This window comes from Quercus lobata, chromosome 2 (assembly GCF_001633185.2).
Source record: "Quercus lobata isolate SW786 chromosome 2, ValleyOak3.0 Primary Assembly, whole genome shotgun sequence".
Lineage (NCBI taxonomy): Eukaryota > Viridiplantae > Streptophyta > Magnoliopsida > Fagales > Fagaceae > Quercus > Quercus lobata.
The window spans coordinates 81682482-81703770 of NC_044905.1; the positions used below are offsets into that span (position 1 = coordinate 81682482).

Here is a 21289-nt window from a genome sequence, read left to right on the forward strand (position 1 = left end):
CACAGTTGTTTTCCTAGTATACAGAACAAAACGAAATGATGATATCTTGTAAAACTCAATATCAACAGAACCTGTCACAAACTCTTTTCCTCCAATACTACAGGTAGCTCCACATACTCACTACCTCTCAGAATTTTCAAGACTACTTTATCCCCCACATTATAGTCATCCCACACTTTGTACAGCTCTGCTTTGTTTTTAACCTGAGGATAGGATGTAAAAGACTAATTGAAAAATACATCACACCTTTTACTGCTATATTTCAGAGTACAAAATTACATATTAGCAGAAAGCAGTTCTAATTATGTTCCACATGAGTACTTGTCACGCTGGCAAACCCACCATATGTGAAACTGGGTTTGGTTAACCCTAAAGTTCTTAAATTTCTATCTCATCAGTTATCACCCAAGAAGAGTGAAATTAATATATATATATATATATATATATATATACATATATCGGGTTATAAATTGATTTCTGACGGACTTTTCTCCAGCAGCACCACGTGTGCAATTTTTTTTGAAGGATATCTTAACTTTAATGATATATAATACTTAATCTTGCATTTTCTATTAACAAGCAGCATATCAGAATGCATAAATAGAAAAAGGGAACAGTTTTAGAAATACTCACAGATTTGTTGTCAACTGCAACAATGATATCTCCAAGCATTATATTACCAGCAAAACCTCTTGTAGTTGGTAGTAGCCCAGCCTTTGCTGCAAGACTGTTTCCAGGGACCTACAGTACCATACGATAAGCTTCGGTAATCAGAAAATCATCTGAAAGAAATTATCAGATGAGAAATGTAAATAATCAGATAACAGTATGGCAAAAAGGGAAAATCAATCAATATGCAATCTCAAAAGTCAAAACTCTGAAGGGATACCAGCAGAATGAGAGCTCCATTTCGAACGTTAAGTTGATTTGCAACCAGGTCTGGAGCAATCTCCACATTCAAACCAGCTCGAACAACCTAAGATAGAGAAAGTATTAGATAGGAAGGTTTGTAGCTTTTAGAGCATTTCGGGTGAAACAGAATACAAAACTTTACTATTACCAAATGAATTGTGATTCTTTGTTCACAAAGGCAATGTCATTGTCAAAATGCAGAAAAAACCACTAAGGATATAAGATAAAAAGTAACAAGGTTAATATATATTTTTTGATGGATAGATAGTGGGGGTGGGGGAGGGGGAGGTGGGGTTCGAGCCACAAACAGCAAGCACTACAAAGGGTGTCACTACTCGCTACCACTGGGTTATGACTTGAACCTCAGTAACAAGATTAATAATAGAATGAAGTTTCATATAGGTGGAGGTTGTGTTACGTATATTTTCTAGCAAAATATAACATAATGATAATTCGACCTGAACAAATATTTAGCAAGACCACTTACTTTGCCAAATTGGATCAACTGAGGTACAATCTTTAATACAGTTGAGGAAGGGATGGCAAAGCCTACACCAGCAGATGTCCCTGCCATACAAGAACAGAAGTACAACACTCAATACTATAGGAAGTGGTTCCTTCATATGCCATGTATAGATGGAGTTCAATAACGCCAAATAGAGGCTACACCTAGAGAACTTACATACACCTAGAAATTAACAAAGTGGAATGCGCCATTCAAATATTGATTCACTACACAGAATTCCAAAGGGTTTTCTTAATTATCTAATCTCAAAATATTTTTGGGTTTCTGTCATTTTATACTTTCTAATAAGACTGTAATAAAATTGGTGCAACAAACATACTGTCTGATTATTATCCAAAAAATGAAAGCATACCTGTTTGAGTAAATATTGCAGTATTAATCCCAATCAAATTTCCTTTGGAATCCATTAGAGGACCTCCACTGCCAGTCACAAGAAAAGTAGGCATTAGGCAGTGCACAAGTAACAATGGAAAGAAAGTATCACTAGTTTGAACACCTCTGAAATTCCAATGAGGGGAGAAATGCATCCACTGAGATACTCCTTAAAGCAGAGGAGGCAAAGGAGGAGAATTGGTCTTTTTAATGGAGACATTTAGATTAGAATGGTCCCTGACTGACCTGTTCCCTGGATTAATGGCTGCATCTGTTTGAACTCCACCACCAATTGTGACACCAGTTTGACTAAAAATGTCTCGATTCAGTCCACTAATAACTCCAACAGTAAGAGTATGATCAAAACCGAATGGATTCCCAATTGCTAAACACTGCTGCCCCACTCTCAGAGAAGATGACTGCCCCACCTTAATTGGCCTTAACAGATCTTCAGAGGCTTCCACCTAGTTTGTTAAAGATATTAATACCTCCACTACTTGTATTCTGTATAGTATAATCGCAATGCTAGTTGCTACACAGGTATACCAGTTCCATAGAAACTTCAAAGCATTGCATAACACCTCCAACTATTTCTACAGCACAAAGATTTACAATAACTGAGACAAGGAAATATAACATATAACTTCTTAATGGTGATGATCTTACAGATTTTGTTCCTCATGACAGCAGATTTACAGATGTCCGCTAAGTTGGTAACAAACATTCTAAATTTAGTTTTCTAGTGATAGCAGATCCCCTGCTTATTTATCTTTTCAAAGGAGTGCACAATAATTGACACGAGTTTTTAATGGAACAGATTTTGACAGGACTTGAGTTTTTAAAAAAAAAAAAAAACCTTGGATGTGAAAGATTAAGTAGTTGAAAGACCAAGAAAGCCTAAGATAACTTGTGCTGAGGCTAAAGAGTAAAGACTGTAAGTAGATACCAAAATTCTATGATAGATAGGTTCAACTTTGCTTATATAACCTAAACATTGAAGACAGAAGGACTACACTATGGTGTTCCAACGTGATGAAAAACTAAATCAATTCTCTTCACTAGGCTTCCTTGGGATTTTAACACTCATAGTCACTAATAAATGGATGAAACAAGTGACCAGAGGAGAAACAATATCATAACAGTCATCATCAACCTATATGGGTTTATATTCTATCTTAACATTTTTCAGAATGCATGTTTTTTGTTAGATTGATGAGACCAAAACACTGCATAAACTGCCAAGATAAACATCATGCAGATTTTAATTGAGTGAACGAGGATACCTAAGCATTCATTTTTAAAGCAGTGTATGAAACTTGGAAGTGTGCAATCTCAATGACAAAACCAAACTTAATTGGGGTCCATTACATGGATCCTTTTTTGTCACTCAGCCCTATCTAAGGCCATATCCCCTTTTACCTATGAATAACCCATGTCTTTCTGTATAACTTCTATCCATATCATTTTTGGCTTCCCTTTTGCCCTTTTGCTCCTTCCACATTATCGTAATCATCCTTTAACTCTTTCACACTGGCATGTGCATAGGCTCATAAGAAATGAGAAAAGTTTTACACTGGCTGTCAACATATCAAGACCCACATTTGTCTGGGGTGAGGACCCACTAAAGGATATGATATGTCATAGGCAGAATTAATGAAAAATATTATTATGAAACAAGAAGTTCAAAAGAAAACATACCTTCAAGACAGCAAGATCCTTTGCACGGTCAGCACCAATCAATTTACCCTCAAAATTCTTTTGTACCCTTGAGAAATAAAAGAAAATGAGAAATATGGATGAATCAATAACATAAATAAAAATAGTGCTATATACTAAAGGATTTTGTATGTCTCACCCTTCAGATGCTAGAATATTAACTCGTGCAACAACCTGGCCAGGGCTTGGATTTTTAGAAAGGGCATTACCAATTACTGAGGCAATAGAAGAACATAATGGTTAACTTGGGATTTCACAGTGAGTTTATGAACTTAATATCATTGACTAGCAGATTATATTCAGTTTAATATATGCATAACATTCACATACTAGTACATAAGAGCACATTATGTTCCCAAATCCTACCTTAAGAGAATACTCTCTAAATTTTTAAAAAGTGTTTAAAATCGAAAACGTACTGAAGGATGTATTATTTTGCTCAAGAAGAACCTGATAGGTGATCAATTATAAGGTTTAACATTATGGAAAGAGTAAAAGCATATAGATATCTCACAAGGAGGAATTAATTTAAAAAGTAATGTAGTGTGATGTTCTGGTTAAATCAAGCATGAGCTCCCCACTACAATGTGAAGCCATGTGTATACAGATAACATCATTCAATGGAAAGATGCATTCATCTAGTGTTTTGTACTTGTAAATTCACTCACTAGCTCTTACCATGATAATTTGTTACTATGTGCCCTTGTCCATCCCAAACTACACCCGAACCATTTCCTTCAGGAATCTGTCAATATGGACAATACGAATTATATGTGCTGCCACCCAATTTTTTGCATATAAGCATAGAAAGATATTATATTACTCAAGACAGCTATATGCTTAGTTTAGCAGAAAATTTCTTGAGAAGCTATCTAGTTTTATAAGTTTGCTTCTAGATACAAGATTATTCACATAAAGCCTTTTTTTTTCTTGGGATAGTAAATGAATCCATTCTTAATTTAACTGCTTATATACCTCAACCCCACCAGCATTAAGTTGAGGACGCAATGTCACATCAAAAATGTTGACAACAGAATATGTGTTTTTCTCAAAGAGTTGGACAATTCTTTCCTGCAAATCAGACACATCATTTTACCTACCATGAACATCTGTACAAAAGAGAATGTTACTTAGAAAAAAATTCAAATTTTCTTTTGGAATTGATGATTCAAAAACCAAGGATAAGAACAAAATATAGTTAATGATAAACCTCAACAGGGAAGAGTGAGCCAGATGGAAATACGGGAGGAGTTACTTCTTCAATTGTCACAGATGGATCCCCTAAAGCTTGTGCTGTATATCCACATGTAATCACATTTCAAAAGCAAGTTAATACGTCCAAAGTCAAAAATCAAACCAAATATTTCACTGATCCAATGACCATTGTAATGAAGGAAGAACTTATATTTAAGCAAACCCGTTATCTAACCAAGAAAGAAGAGAAGTATTAAGTAATCAAACTTCGGATTAGTTATAACAGAAGGAGCATTCTCAGTTATGCTAGAGTTTTCTCCTGACCAATATTTTCTTTAATCTTTTCTTTCACAATCTCAATGTACAAATTGTGTAGTTGGAGATCTACATGTCAGATGTTTCACTTTACTACATTCTGGAAAGTGGCAATCATATTTTTTCCTTCAAGGTTCATTTTCTAATTGAATGAAATTCATACAAAAAAAAAAATATTAGTTGAACACAATTAGTGACTAAACACAATTAAATCATACATTCTGAGGCCTTGAACAAATTGCTAGTCTACCATTGATCACAAAGCTGAACCGTGCGGACCTGATAAGTAGTACCTTGAAGGATGATAACAGGAATACACAAATAAACTTGCAAACAGCATCCGCCGAGTTGTGACCAGAATATTATTGCATACTACTTTCTCCAAATTCTTTGAACGGCTACTAACACTCCTAAAACCATCAAAGGGATTGATATCAAAATCCTCAAAACAGCTTATTGGAACTAAAATTGATATTGTAATGCAGCTTCAATTGCATTACACAAAATTTTCCTTTCAATTGGAAGCTACACATGTATCCAATGAATTTTGAATCCACTAGCTCACCCTTCATACATTATTGTAGTAAGAGGAAGTGTCATTTGAGTCAAAGCTCATTAGCAACATTGTACAAATACGCTTTTTCAAGACATTTTCACAAAATGCTGACATGACAAATCGTTCTTATTAATGTCACTTTATTGTTTACCAATCATAACTTGCCACGTCAGCATTTTACACCAAGTTGTGTTTATAGAATTACAATAAATCAAGAAAAACTACAAATTTCACATCTTTTTACAAAACTTATATCTGCTAAGGCGAAAGGTACACTATAAAGTGATGTTAGTGATGGTGGTACCATATTAAAGTAACGTTACACCAATCATAATTTGTCACGTAAGATGTTATGAACAAAGTTGTAAAATTTGTCGATAGACTTGATGTCATACAAAGCATCCCTTAAAAAAAAAAAAAAAAAAAAAAAAAAAAAAAAAAAAACATTTTTATGGTGTACAATACATAGCTTTTACCTATAAAAATTTGGACACTAGGCATAAAAAAATGCTCATATTTAGTTAGTACTATATAATATACTCAAGTAATGGAAGAGCAAACCTTGGAATGGAAATGGGTTGTTGGGAAGGAACGAAATGGTTGGAGTTGAGGGAATCATCGTGGGGTTGAGACTGAGACTGAGACTTAGAGCACACTACAGACGACATGCCGTCGAAGCAGAGCTGGCGGCGACCCAAAATTGTGTGAGGTTGGATTTGGTATTGGAGAGGCCAAGAATTAGAAGAAGAATTGAGTTTGCATGATGATGCTATTGCTAACACTAATTGCATTTTTCAAAAGCTTATTAGAACACAAACAAGAAACAGTGTACTGTGTACTGTGTTCTATTCTATGTTGTTGTAATAATAAGAATCAGAGGAAACATAGATAAGAGTTTCGGAGACTTGGCTCGCTAGATGTTAAGGTTGTCCCTGGTGGTTCAAGTTGAAAGTACAAGTGTGCCCTCTGTGCTTATACAAATTTTCCAGTTTACCACTAAAGTTAAGCGTATGAGTTCATACAATTTTCCAGTGTGCGCTCTGTGCGTTTGGATTGCGCTGAAAATCAGCGCGTTTGCGTTTTTCACCCTCTTTCTTCTTCTTCTTCTTCTTCTTTTTTTTTTTTTTTTTTTTTTTTTTTTTTTTTTGTTTTTCAGATGTGCGATTACTGTTTATGTACTGTTTAATAAACAGTAAACGTAAATTTTGACTTTTCACACTTTTTTTTAACCGATCAGAGCACATTGTGTACTGTTTATGGACTTACAAATTTCACTTTTCAGCAATTTTTTCATTAAAAATGGGTCTCATGGTACTATTCACACATTTAAAATTATTTTACTACAGTATTTTTTAGTTTTCAGTTTCAATTTTCAGTTTTCAGCTATATCCAAACAGAATTGTATCGAAATCAATGTTTAGTTGTTTTCTGATTCTCCTCTCCTCTTCGTTTTTTTTTTTTTTTTTTTTTTTTTTTGCTGAGAAACAATTTTCTGATACTCCAAGTCCTAAAGCATTTTAAAAAAGCATACCGAATATAAAACTATAATCTTATGCTTGAATATGTAATCAAGGTTAAAACTTTTCATATTTTTCTCTTTAGTGAGATTAAAGTTAAAAAAGGTGGAAAATGTTAATAAATTGGAAGGTATGAGTGTGCAACTATGCATCCAAACCATCAACTCAATTTGACAATGGTTTTTTATGGATTGATGGGTTTTTATTTTTTATTTTTTTAGGGTCTCAGTTTGGGTTGATAGTTTTTTTAACCTATTAATATGACCTAATCTGACCTAGTTTGACACTTTGAGGTGATTTTTCATGAATTGATGTGTTGAATTTTTCTTTTAAAGTCTCAAGTATGAGTTGATAAATTTTTCAAAATCATATGGCAAACCCGACCCAACTTTGCCTCAAAGCATTAAGGACACTATTTAGCCACCAAGGCTTACAATCCCACGAAGTTGTATTGATAACCTTGATAGCCTAGGTTATATTGTGCAAGAAAAAACAGCCCATTGACTTGCTACCATTTATGGTAATTGCCTCTAAGAGACTAAGACACAACTGCCTACTGTCTTGGATAGTGCCACTTCTGTCAAGGATCAATGGTCTAACATTAGGGTACTCTGGAATGTTGTATTAACAAGTGTTGGTAAAGAGCTGCCGTGAAAAAGGTAATCTCATTCAATAAATCCAGTGATATTAACACACAATTTTGCACAAACTATTTTTATTTGTTTTACAAATATGTCTACTGTTGTAAGTAGTATATAATAAAAGTGGTATTAATAGTAAATTCATATGAAATATATTTGTTTTAATTAAAATTTCCCAAGCTAAGAGTGAAAAAGAAAGTTATGAATTTTTTTTTAACCAAACATTGCTCAAATCCGGTTTTTTTATTTTATTTTTTTTTTTAACTGCGTCATGACTCGTATTATTTCTAGTTTATACTAGTAATAATTAGCAAGCACACGCTTAGCATATTCATAACCGGCTAAGCTTCAAGCAATGACTCTGGTCCATAAAATAAAAAACTAATTACCCTAATTGGGCTGGAAAGCTTTGGGCTGGGTCGCAAGTAACTGAGATAGTTTAGGCCTAATGAGAGACAAAAATAAATAAATAAAAGAAGTATTGTATACATCTACTAGGACCAATTAAAAGGGGGCATTGAAATCAGTTAAAAGAATCACAGTTTCAGCCTTTATAAAAAGGATATGTTTGGTTGAAGTGAAAATAGAGAGGATGAAAAATAGGAAGAGGAAAATATGGTATAAAATGACATTTTTCACTGTTTGATTGAGGAGAGAAAATAAGAGATATAGAAAATAGGGAGAAAAATTTTCCCTCCGGGCCCACATTTTTTTATCCTCCCAATTTAAAAGAAAAATGAAGAGGGAAAAGTACTGAAAGATGCACTTTACACAAATACTCTCAATTTAAGTTGCATTTTTCTTTCTTTCTTCTCTCTTCCTGGGCAACAACATTGCCCCTCCTTTTGTTTTTTTTTTTTCTTTTTCTTTTTCTGGGCAATCACGTTGCCAATTGTCACTATTTTTTTTTTTTTCTTGGGCATTAACATTGCCTCTTTTTTTCTAATTTTTTTCTTTTGATTTTTTAGGGCTTGGGCGTGATAGTTTATTTTTATTTTTACTGGATGTGAATTTTTTTGGAACATGTTTTTTATTTTTATAAAAAATTTTGGGTGATTGCTCTTTTTTGTATGGTTATTTGTCATTTTTTTTTTTTAATTTGGCATCATTCTTTAACAAGGGTATATGAGTAAATTTATTTAAACTCATTTTTTCCATCCCTCCACTTTTCTACTCCCAACCAAACAAAAAGAAGAGAAAATAAAATCTATTCTATCCTCATACTTTTTCATCCCCTCACATTTCCACCCCTCCAATCAAATGGACCCTAAATGATGTGAGACCCTATGAGAATCAATAAATAGTAATGCAAAAATTTTCAAATCCACAATTGAGATGTGACCTGACATGATTAATACATTATAAAAATTATGATAGCAGTGAGTGTATAAGAAAATGATGTTCTTCTAATAAATAATAACAACTTGTTATCTAAATAAGTTGTGAAAAAGTTTGTAAATTTATTTATTTATTTATTGTGTCTTGCATTGTTCTTTGTAAAATACCAATTAGAAGAATGTTATATGTTTCTATCTTCATCTCAAAAAAATAAAAATAAAAAAGAATTTTCTATCTTTCTATCTTCTCCTAGAGAACGAAATGTTTTATAAATCCTTGAACTTAATTTGACCATCGTAGACTGGGAGTTAATTTTCTTGAACCCAAACAATTGCCATAATATGATAAGAGCCGAAGAAGTGTAGATTTAAACCCAAAAAATGTGGGCCTACGCTTCAAAATTGGGCCCATTCAAAGCTTGTCTGTTTGCCTATGTCTCCAATCTCCAACAAGGAATTTTTTTTTTTTTTTTTTTTTTGGTTAAATAGGTCAATAGTTTATATGAAACACTTGTCCTGTTTTATATGTATGATCCATACACCTATACACGTGGAGCCTACATGCAAGTTAAAAAGATCTTTCAACAATTAAGTTAAAAGTGTTCTAGTTAATTTAACTCATAAAGTTTTTACACAAAAAATTAATTAGTGAATTATCTAATAATAAAAAATAATCAGCATGAGGAGGATGCCTTAAATTCAAAATACTATCATATCCATCTTAGACTCAAAATACTATCGTATACATAAATAAATAAATAAAACAGCAAAGTCAGGATTCCCTAATAAGTATTGATGCACTTTCTCCCTTATCTTTCAAACTTGCAGAAATTTATTAGCAAAGTTGCTTCTACCAGTGTTGCTTGCCATCATCCTATTGGTATTATTGCTGTTGATTTTTGTTTGGACTAATATTACTTCTCAAACGTAAAATTTTTATTCTTTTTTTCTTTGAATGCCATATGCTTCAAAGTTGCAGTCTAAACTCAAAAGATAACAGCCCTTCCTTGATTTTGCAATAATAGTACTGAGTCCTAACTCGCATAAATAAAGTTAAGGTTATAATTGAACACTTAAATTGAGAGACTCCATTCCACAAGTAAGATTTTTAATTTTTAGATTGAGTAATGCTACAGCTTACAACCACAAATTATTTTACAGTATTTTTACAAAATGTTGATATGGTTAACCTCTTATTGGTTTTTATTTAAACCTATCATTAATATCATTTTTTTTATTTACCAATAATCATTCTCCACATTATTAGTTTGTAAATTTTTTTGTATATAAAATAGTTTGTATCTCTAGCATTATTCTTTTAGATTTGATCATGTATTGAGTGTCAAGTTATTTAAAATTTTAATGGAGGTAATACTGGATATACCTTTAAATTTATAATATTTAATTTGAATCATGCAATGGATCCATTTCAAATGAAGTGAACCGCCTAGTTCTTATATTCAAGATTTACGTGGCATTATAGTGGAACTTTGAGTATGAAAAGGTGTGAGTGTGAACATGGAGTTTTAGTTGATGGCTTTGATGATGCTAATGTTACGGTCTTGGTGCGGTTCTTATACGTCGGCTATATGTCTTTTGTTTTGTTCTTACACGGAGATTAAGTTATATGCTGTGCTGTGCCACTTATGTTTATACACTTAAGTAAGATGTTATTAATTAGATGACAAATTAATAGGACAATTCCTGCATTTTTTTGGTGATAGTAATTGTCATCTTTTTCAATTGTCTTCTCTTTATCTTGGGCCAAAATGGGCATGTGTTCCTTTCGCCTAAAAGATGTAGCAAAATTCTCCTGTTCTGAAACTATCTAGTAAAATATCTCTGTTTTGAAACTCAATTTTTAGAAAATCGAGTTTCAATGAAAAACTCAATTTGATGAAAATCGAGTAATGTGAGGAATTTTACATGGAACTCAAGTTCCATGTATTTTTTTTTAGTTTGATTTCACATAACTTGATTTTCTAAAAATCGAGTTTTTCATTGAAACTTGATTTTTAGAAAATTGAGTTTAAAACAAAGGCATTTTGCTAGATAGTTTCAGAACATGGGCATTTTGCTGGAAAGTTTTAGCGAAAGGGACAAATGCCCATTTTGGCCCTTTATCTTGCATACTTAATTTCCTATTTTTTTTTTAATCTTTTTTTCCTTTGTGTCATTTGTACTTAGCAAGGAAAGATATAGAGTCTTTGAACACATGCATATTGTATATGAGGAAATTAGATACATCTTATTTTAAATCAAAACATGATACAAACCGAATTATAAGAAAATAATTGAAAGGTAAGATCATGATTCCATTGATTCTAAAACATTTTCATAAAATAACTGTCACAATCACTAGTCACATATGCATTATACCTCAAAAGACTAGTTAAGTTACAATTATGTGCACAAATATGGTTTTGTGAACACTCCCATGCAACCTTCACTCATATTTAATCAAATATCAATTCATATAATTCCAGAGAATCACAAATTCACAATAGCATAACATTAGATGATCATGATCTTTTCTACTACATGTTTTACATCAAGTCCCTACAAAATTAACCATCAAATCTCAATCGTTGTCAATTGTTTTGGATGCATACAGAAGACAATGTCTATATTAGAGATAAATACAAGAACTATCTGTATTATTTTAATTACATTACATGTCACCATCAATTCATCATCATGAATTCCTGATTAATAGTGTATTAAGAATAATTCTATTATCCCTATAAAAAAAAGGAATAATTCTATTTTCAATTACTATGTAAATTGCTATCATCTGCCTTCAAAATCCCATCAATCTATTCAGTTGGTTAATTCCACCATCAATTGCTACCAGTCAGCTGTATCGAGCACACAATTTTATTGATGGTCTACTTTCTGAATGTGGTCTCAAGTATAGTCCACACAAATAATATATATTTTTTGGCTGCATAAAAAATAAAAGAAATGTGATTTAATTTAAAGTTTCATCATTCATGTATCATATTATTGTTAAAGTCCAATTTTGTTTACGTGTTTCCGTGTTGCGTTTTTTACTTTTTTGCTTCCAATTAATAAACACCATATTAGAATGTTAAACTTCACAATGATACTGATATCATACTTTCCCAATAATCTGGCTTTTGAATACAAATTTCCCATATTATTCTATGGATTTGGATTTAGATCCCTCTCATATAAACTCAATCACACGGAAAAGAAAAATGAAATTTTTAGAATTTAAATTGGCATATTCCATGTGCTAAATTAGGTGCCAATGAAGGTTGTTTAAGTGTTAAAAACAAGTGTAATTAAGTTAGGTCGTAAGAGTTTTTCAAAGAACTGTTTGAAGATGTTGAAGAACATAAGATTTGGTCAAGCGAAATCAGGATTCACTCAAGTGATCATTAAATTTAGGTAGAAGTTCACACATCGTTGTGTGAACTTCTACCTAACTCTTGTTTTTGCGAGATTATGGAAACAAGATTTCTTCTTTTACATGAATACTGATTTAAAATAGTGTTTTGTGTGTGTGTATAAATATATATATATATATATATATATATTAAACACTAAGCAAGTTGTATCTAGCACTTTAACTCTAAACAATGTTATATTACTCAATATTTTTTAAATTCATGTAAATTTTGACAAATTCACTGTTAAATTACATTATCTTCGTATATTCTCCATACTTGCAAAATTTCAAGGCGATCAAAGATTAATAACCATGTCATCAATCAATTGTTTAAATTCAAGTTTTTGTAGTTTAAAATAATGCATAAAAGATGAATTTATGTATCAAATGGTAAATAATATCCAACTGATATGAAAATTGGCATGAATATTAAGAATATATAGAATCAATGATAAGATTTTCAAAATATGAATTATATAACAAGTTATTGAGTGGTGAAACATTACTTAGAGTTAAGTCAAGTGTAAGTGAGTAAATTTGATGCATGAATTTCAAGACAAGAATACTACTATACTTTCTTGAGAGCCTATATTGAAAGCCAGGATGCTTTCTCGTTGAAGATGTTGTTGGGATAAACACCTTGGGGAGCTTTCTTGAGTAATTAATATAACATATAGAGACACTTTAACCCAAAAGACCTAAAACCAATAAGTATGTGCTCAATTATATTATATTAACCACTCATTCTTCTCATATTTATTCAATGTAGAACTTCACTCACACGTGTAACCCAACAATCTCCCCCTCATGTGTGAGTCTCTGCCTCTCTGTGAGCTTCAAGACCTCTCTGTGGGCCATGAACAAGTCCTACTTACTCCCCCTTACCTAATGGGCTTTTCACTTCATCAACGCATCATCCATGGGAACCATGTGTCAACCCTGCACGCACATCCATGGGAACCTCACTCGTCCATGTCCATGGGAACCTCACACCACACCATCATTTAGCACCATTAGCAATATTCCTTTGTGGAGCTTTTCTTTTTCTTTTTTTCTCTAGGATCTTTGTGTGTGGGTCATTTAGGCTTTCTTTGTCCCCACTGGGTAGGGACTATAAACACCTCACCACCTTTGCCGTACACCATCATGGGCTTTGATACCGCTTGTTGTTGGGAGAAACACCTTGGGGAGCTTCTTTGAGTAATTAATATAACATATAGAGACACTTTAACCCAAAAGACCTAAGCCCAATGAGTATGTGCTCAGTTATGTTATATTAACCACTCATTCTTCTCATTTTTATTCAATGTGGAACTTCATCCACACGTGTTACCCAACAGGAAAGTTCTTCAAAGTTTTTCACTTCATCATCAAATTATATGAGCTTTTTATTGCTTTATTTTATTATTTTTGAGATTGTGGTGATTTAGTATTGCGGTATATTAATTGGTGAATTGCTAACTTTGTATTAAGTTATGATTAATCCCGCTAACTAGAGCTTTGGTGTCTAAATCATTTTTTCATACTGGTTCGAAGTTTTTCATTAAAGTTTTCCAAATCAAAACAACATTTTTTATAAAGTTTCGTAGTTTTTCATTTAGGTTTTCCAGATAAAAAACAAGAATATATCATGGAATATAAGATGAAAGGCCAACCGCGATTGAAGCTTTATAGTATTTATTTATTTTCTTGCTTAGATAAGGTTCAAAATAGTGACTTATTAGTTAAGCAATTAGGTTTAATAGGAATAAAAGTCATATGATATTGATGGAAGGTTACTTTCAAAGAGATCAACCTCGGCCTAATAGATAGACACAATATATGATTCAATATACTGAAAAACATGAATTAAAACGATAATCAAGGTATTGGATTTCTCTTTAATTACAATATATATATTAGTAGTTAAATTTCAATTCCAAGTTGATAATGGAGCTAAATATTAGCATAGTTGTTACTGTTGACCACTACCTTGAAATTCCTTTATTTATTTATTTATAATTAAATTGAGCCTGCTGTAGTTTTCACTAGGGCTGTATAAGCAATCCAATTCAAAACACAAAACTTTTTTTTTTTAATACTTTCATTAACATAAGGCAAAAGACTCAGGATTAACATTACAAAAGTGATGTATGGTAGAGGAGGTTTAATTACATAAATCAGCAATTAAAATTGATTTTGGAAGCAATCCACCATGAATGAATCATCTTAGAGGTCACAAGCCTATAGAACTTTTTTGGCTGAATCAAGCTGAATGCTTGTAAAATTATCACTTAATTAAAGTTGAATGCTTATAGAATAATGCATAGTGGTTCGAATTTTCCTTTTTTTAAAAAGATATTGAATAATAGAATTCCTTTCAGATTGATCATATGCAACCAAGGTTCTAAGTTACCATGGTCAATACTTAATAGGATAAATTATATGAAAAAAAAAAAAAGAAAGAATAATTAAAAAAAGTAAGGAATCTGGCACAAGAAGGCAATTAATATTCCGGGACAATGGGTTAAAAGTAATTTAGCCATGTGTCCATGTTCTTTTCTTTTGTTTCTTGAGTGAAGAGGTTTAAAATCATATTTAGCCAATTAGCTTCGTCTAATGTTTGGTTTTATGAAGTTTAGTCATCTCATGAATCTGGTGCCAAAATTAACCACTATAAGCCCCTAAATGAGTCGTAATTTACGTTGAATGGTTGAAAAAAATTGCGTGAGTATATAATACGCTGCATTGGAATGGAATGTAGCGTTAGCTTGTTTGGTTCAACTTATTTATACCTTAAAAGGGAATATACAGTTTTTTAAAGTCTCACTTTTTTCAAGTTATAAGTTATAACTATACTTGAACATAATAAACAAACTAAGTTGATGAAAATAAGCTCATTCACATGCACATACAAATTGCACACATATTTTTTTAATGGAAATTGCACAAAATTTAAAGCATAATAATTTTAAGTGATAATGGAATTTGGGTAGTCTATGAAAACTATTTTGGAGCTAGACCACCTAAATTATGGTGCTAAATTATAGAAACCATGTATTAGTCAATAACTCTAATGTGGATTTGCTACATTGGGAACGTGATTATGCTTAGTAGGTTAATGTTCACAAAGAAAGAGGTTGGAACGCTTTGGTTAAAAGAGTTTGACCCATTTTTCAACTTATGTTGCACGCATGGGTTCCAAACCCTAGGTCAAGGAACAGACAAGAAAGGCTTCAAACGAGGGCTACACTTAGGAAGTTGAGTAAATTTGGAGTTCCCACTTGGCCATTTGACTCTGAAGATCATCACCAATTCATTAATAGGTAATAGTTTGTTATCCATATGGCAGACATGGTTAGCAAACTTAAGCAATGATCAATTTCTTTATAATTAGCACAGTGATTCATTGATTTGAGATTCCCAAATTTTTTTTAATAGATATGACAGGATTTAAATCTACAATTTCTGTTTCATAATGATTGCTATTTGTTGTCTAGCTAAGATACTAATTGATTTCTTTTTGGCGTAGGCAAGATTCAATATTGATTTCTTTTTTGTGTAGGCACGATTTGATCCCTAATCCTTTATTTGACGGCAAAAGATTACCAATTGCATTCTTGGCATCCATTTGGGCTTCTTATTTTTTATCAATACAAAAATGTGAAAAAATAGTAGTTGACATGAGCAGATATGTCTTTGTGCTACCATTTTTTTGAGAAATTAGGGGAGTCCAATGCCCACCTACTCTTAAGTTGAAATGCGGCATCTCAAAACTGGGGTCAAGCACATTACTAAATAGTTTTGAAATTGAGAATTTCTTATTCCAATGTTCATAAAATCAAGGGGATTGACTTGTGCTTGAGATTGTAATGGCAAGCTCTTAGAAAATTAAGGTTAATTATCTAATGGTTCAATGTGAATGAATTTTAACTAAAGAAGAAGGGTGTGTATTTAAAGTTTAAAATGTTGCCAATAATATATAGAGAAATGGCATCTTGTATTGTTAAAAGAGATCCACACAATTAGAGTGCAGGTTACCAAATTCTAGAATTTGACTAAATGTGTCAATTTAATTATTATGCAGCTGATTTCTTCTGGTATATTGGGAGAAATTTTTTAGGTCCATATTACTATAGTAAATGCCAGGTTGACAATCTAACCCATGGAAAATTTGTCAATATTTTCCTAATTTTCAGTTTTTACCCCTTGCCTAACATGTTTTTCATTTCCACTATGTAAATCATACCTAAATTATAAACTGTGGTTAATCAAGAAAATAATTTCCCTCCCTTTTTTTTTAATGTCAGATGGCAGCATTAGTCAAACCAAAATTTAAGTGGTTCAACTGCAATTTTCTTACTATTTGGTAAACTGTCCAATTTTACCCTAAACAATGCAATTTAAAACATTAAGCCTTGAGCAAAACTGTTTGCCTAACCTTGCCATTACCTTCTTATATATCTGGGAAAATGTTGCTGGCATTGGCAAAAGAATTATGAGGGCAGGGTAGTTATAATGTCAATATGTCATATTGTCTTGGCCCTCCCATGGTTTTGGGGGCAGATTAGTAGCCACTTTATCATAATTTATAAATGAAAATTTTGATCATACAATGAAAATGTCCTTTCATGTGCTTAGGCCATGTAACAATCCCTTATTGGTCATTCTGTCTTACTGTGCATTTTACAAACAATAACTTCTATTTTAGTCATCATGTTGACTGTAAAAGAGTGCAGGGGTCTACTCTAACTTCAACTATCAAACAATTAGATTTTTCTTGTTATTTTTTTGCTGTGTAAAAGATGCTGAATAACAGTGCTTTATAGGTTATAAGTTCAACCTTTTCTGCTTAAAGTTCATGTACATATTATGTGTAAAGAATATTTATACATGTGGTTGACTTTGATTAGTCTCTTGAGAATCAATAACTTATCCCAAAATAAGGTGACTGAGGCTTGGTTTTTGTTATTGCTCTTATACTGGCACTTTGTAGAAAAAAAAGGAAGAATAGAATGAAAAGAAAAATTGTGTGAGAGAAATATAGCTTAGTAAAAAGCTGTCGTTCTAGACAAATATATAAGTCATTACATTCTGATTAATTAATTGTACATATAATTATAAATCAACATAAAATTATTGAGAAAGAGAGAGAGAGAGAGAGAGAGAGAGAGAGAGAGAGAGAGAAAGTGGTGTTTTTGGACTTTGGCTTAGCTTGCCAAGTAGTAGATCAATAAACTAGAGGTGGGAAAAGTTCAGCTGCCCTAAGAAAGAAGTTTGGTGGATGCCCCCTCAAAGGGTCAAATGGTTGTTTACTATATTAGTATATTTCAAATGTCTTAACTCTTAATTGGTCCCACTTTCCCTAATTCTCAGTTGAGGAATCACCAAGAGTCCAAATTTGTCCACTCTGACATGTCACATTGTTCATATGTGGCAGAGAGAATGAATGGAATAGAAGCCCTTGAAGAATGGAATAGAAATGGTATTGTTGGATCAAGGACACCAAAATTTATATTTTCCTCAATGGAATTTGCAAAGAAATTTTTAAATATTGAATATGAATTTCAGCTTTCTATATTGGAAGTTGCTCCATCCAACAGTTCACAAAAAAACAATTGAATCAAAGATTATTTTATAGGAAAACAAATAAAATATTATTATATACATGACATAAGAAACTTGCTTTGTCGTCTTGTTTTTGATTTGTTGAAGATAAAGTGGGGACGTATCAATGACTATTGAATATGAGGACGTATGAAAACAATTTGGTCTATAAAACCCTGGAAGCTGCTGATTTTGTAGTCATTGAGATCCTTAATTTGGATTTTAAAACTACCATATATGAGGTTCAAGTTAAGGCCAAGTGAGAACTTAAATTAATTAGTCCTATTCTCTTGACTTGTGTTCCTTGGTAGCTGTTTCTTAAAAGAGCTTATCTTCGGCCTCTTCTCACTAAGTCATCACTAAGTCATCGCGATTTTCGTGAAAACACACAATCCAATTTCCATTGGAGTCACCCTGAAAGGGCGGCTGAAGCTTCGGAAGCAGACCCCCTCTTAGGATGCATAAATGGCTTTGAACTAAGTGAACTGTACTGTGAACCAGTGCTCCTTTGAGTTCATGGTATTAGTTTTGCTTAATAGCTTGAGCAGTTAATACTGTTGAATTAGTTGTTCTTAAAGACTTGACACTCGAGGGGGTCTGCTTTAGTTTTCCAAATTTTCTTTGCTTAGTACAAAGCCTACTTTGGTTAGCATTTTGGTGGTGGCTATAAGAAAATATTTATTTTTAAGTTCTTTGCAATTCTAGTGCGTATTTCACCTCTTCAACTCCGTCAATATTTATAAAGGAGAGGAAATGGATGAGAAGAACGATGTTGATAAGGTTGATGATGTGATATTGCCTGGTTTTCGGTTTCATCCAACAGATGAGGAACTTGTTGGGTTTTACCTCAAGAGAAAGGTTCAGCAGCGAGCTCTCCCTATTGAGCTAATCAAGCAAGTTGATATTTACAAGTATGATCCATGGGATCTTCCAAGTAAGATAGTCCCTCCCTAGTGCATGGTTTTATTCACAGTTTGACTACTTGCTTTATCTTCCTTGTCTGACTTGTTCTTTTATGTTGGGTTAGGCTGCAAAGCATGGATGAAGTTTTCCTTTCTTTTCATTGCTTCCCTTTTTCATTTTTTAGCTGCCTAGCAACAAGAGCAATTTCCTTTCGTTTTCTTGCTATAGAATATTATCTATTGTAATCACTGTTAAAATTATTCAAATAACTAGGAAGTCCCTTTAGTTTGGTGTAGAGTTTCATGTCATGTTCAGATAACAAACAAAAGTCTAACATCATCACTGTACTTTAAAAGCTCTGTGTACTATAATATTTTCCAAAGTAATGTTTAATCTTAGAGCTTTGTAACTGATTTTGTCTTTCTTGAAACTTTTGAGGATAAACTTTCTGTAGTTATGATTTTGTTCAAGTTTTGATGAATAGTGAACCTAATGAATACTTACTTACCATGTCAATTTTTTCTTCAAAAGAGCTGGCAGCTAGTGGGGAGAAAGAGTGGTATTTCTACTGCCCAAGGGACAGGAAATACAGGAACAGTGCACGGCCAAACCGAGTGACTGGAGCTGGGTTCTGGAAGGCCACTGGGACTGACCGGCCGATATACTCCTCTGATAGCACCAAATGCATTGGTTTGAAGAAGTCCCTTGTCTTCTACAGGGGTAGAGCTGCCAAAGGGATAAAAACTGATTGGATGATGCACGAATTTCGGTTACCTTCTCTCACAGAATCAGCACCACCAAAGAAGCTCTTAGATAAAAACATTCCTGCAAATGTATGTGTTGTATAATTGTCCATCTCCTATTTTTTCTTTAAAAGCATTTCTGGATCCTAATACACTACTTTATATATGTATACTAAATCATTATTTTCCCATTGGCACCACAGGATTCCTGGGCAATTTGCAGGATATTTAAGAAAACAAACTCTATGGCACAAAGAGCTTTTTCTCACTCTTGGGTCTCTCCACTACCAGAAACTTTGGTATCTGATATGTTCACTCAAGGTACAAACTGCACTCAGTTCAGTTCAGAGAACATCTCTTGCGCAACTGAAATTGGGTCTGCCATCCAGTTTTGCAGTACTAATGACTTACAACAAGCCCCTTCTAGCAGCTTCTCTGCTTTTGATATTCCTTCTTATAAGCCCATTAATCCTACAGTCTATAAGCCTTCCCTATTTCCTGCTTCTAATGGAGACCTTCAAAATGGCTTCATGTTCTCTCCACTTGTGTCAGGACCCATGAAGTGTGCAGTTGATACCACTTCCATGCTTTTGAACCCTGCCTTAATTGGTGATGTGAGTAATGCCTCTAGGACTACAGACTTCGAAGGGCCACCACAGCAGTTTAGTGGCTTCTCAATCAGTTTGCCACAGGAGATGCAAGAAAACTTGGGCACAGGAGAGGATGTGTCAGGCCTCAGGAAGAACCAAGGTGCAGCCCTCAATAACCAGTGGGAAACCATCCAATCAATTGGATTTCCCTTCAATTTGCCTTCAAATGATGCTTGGAGGCCTAATCTTCCATGGGATTCAGCTCCTTGTCCAAGTGAGATGTCTACTAATTACTCCACAAATAAATGCTATACTTGAAATGAAAAATTGGGGAAGTAAGCCATATTCCAGCTCTGGGGGATTATGTTGGGCCAAAAACACGACAAAGTTTAGCTCCAAACCAGTTTGGAGTTATTTCCTCCAACTCACTATGTGGTAGTTTGTAAGACTATCCATGTGTGTTATGTAAACCGGTTTGGAGTTAAACTTTGTCCAAAAAAAATTATTTTGTTTACTATATCATTGTATAGCTCCATATATTCCATTTATACAAGTTAAGTCAGTTGTTTCCTTTTATCTTTCTCTCTCTTCCTTTTTATATATATTTTTTTTAATTCCTGCCTTTTTGTCAACATAGCTATATGAAAGAAAACTAAAATCAATAAGCAGAGTCAGTAGTTCTTAACTCTGTTTCATACTTTCATTATGTAAAACATTCACAGATTGAATAAAAATAAATAAATAAACAAGCAAAGATGCCCACCAGTACATACAAGGATTAATTCCTGCCTTTTTGTCAACATAGCTATATGAAAGAAAACTAAAATCAATAAGCAGAGTCAGTAGTACTTAATTCTGTTTCATACTTTCATTATGTAAAACATTCACAGATTGAGTAAAAATAATTAAATAAATAAACAAGCAAAGATGCCCACCAATACATACAAGGATTGATGGACTCCAAAT

General features: G+C 33.0%; 2 protein-coding genes across 4 annotated transcripts; one reads left to right on the top strand and one right to left on the bottom strand.

The window, feature by feature from the left end:
• On the bottom strand, positions 1–6485 carry LOC115976858 (protease Do-like 8, chloroplastic). Of its 3 annotated transcripts, XM_031098370.1 has the most exons (13): positions 6153–6483; positions 5315–5445; positions 4737–4819; positions 4502–4597; positions 4205–4271; positions 3666–3741; positions 3509–3575; positions 2057–2274; positions 1791–1858; positions 1400–1479; positions 890–976; positions 634–741; positions 1–203 (listed from the first exon to the last, which is right to left on the bottom strand). In XM_031098370.1, exons 1-13 carry the CDS (start codon positions 6380–6382, stop codon positions 75–77), a joined length of 1440 nt encoding a protein of 479 aa, XP_030954230.1. In that variant the 5' UTR covers positions 6383–6483; the 3' UTR covers positions 1–74. The 3 variants fall into 3 exon arrangements, with proteins under 3 accessions (XP_030954230.1, XP_030954232.1, XP_030954231.1); XM_031098372.1 differs by lacking the exon at positions 5315–5445 and having other exon boundaries at positions 6153–6308; XM_031098371.1 differs by lacking the exon at positions 1–203 and having other exon boundaries at positions 692–782; positions 6153–6485.
• A 12097-nt stretch (positions 6486–18582) lies between these two features.
• Positions 18583–20641, top strand: LOC115967050 (protein FEZ). The gene is made up of 3 exons (XM_031086145.1): positions 18583–19021; positions 19522–19823; positions 19937–20641. The coding sequence occupies exons 1-3, from the start codon at positions 18841–18843 to the stop codon at positions 20639–20641; spliced, it is 1188 nt and encodes a 395-aa protein (XP_030942005.1). The 5' UTR covers positions 18583–18840.
• The last annotated feature ends 648 nt before the right edge of the window (positions 20642–21289 follow it).

Coding starts and splice junctions, on each gene's coding strand:
- LOC115976858 (XM_031098370.1), bottom strand. CDS start 6,382: ATGCAATTAGTGTTAGCAATAGCATCATCATGCAAACTCAATTCTTCT. Junction 2,275..3,508: donor AGGATCTTGCTGTCTTGAAG/GTATGTTTTCTT, acceptor TTAACAAACTAG/GTGGAAGCCTCTGAAGATCT. Junction 977..1,399: donor AGTTGATCCAATTTGGCAAA/GTAAGTGGTCTT, acceptor TCTCTATCTTAG/GTTGTTCGAGCTGGTTTGAA.
- LOC115967050 (XM_031086145.1), top strand. CDS start 18,841: ATGGATGAGAAGAACGATGTTGATAAGGTTGATGATGTGATATTGCCT. Junction 19,022..19,521: donor TGATCCATGGGATCTTCCAA/GTAAGATAGTCC, acceptor TTTCTTCAAAAG/AGCTGGCAGCTAGTGGGGAG. Junction 19,824..19,936: donor ATAAAAACATTCCTGCAAAT/GTATGTGTTGTA, acceptor TTGGCACCACAG/GATTCCTGGGCAATTTGCAG.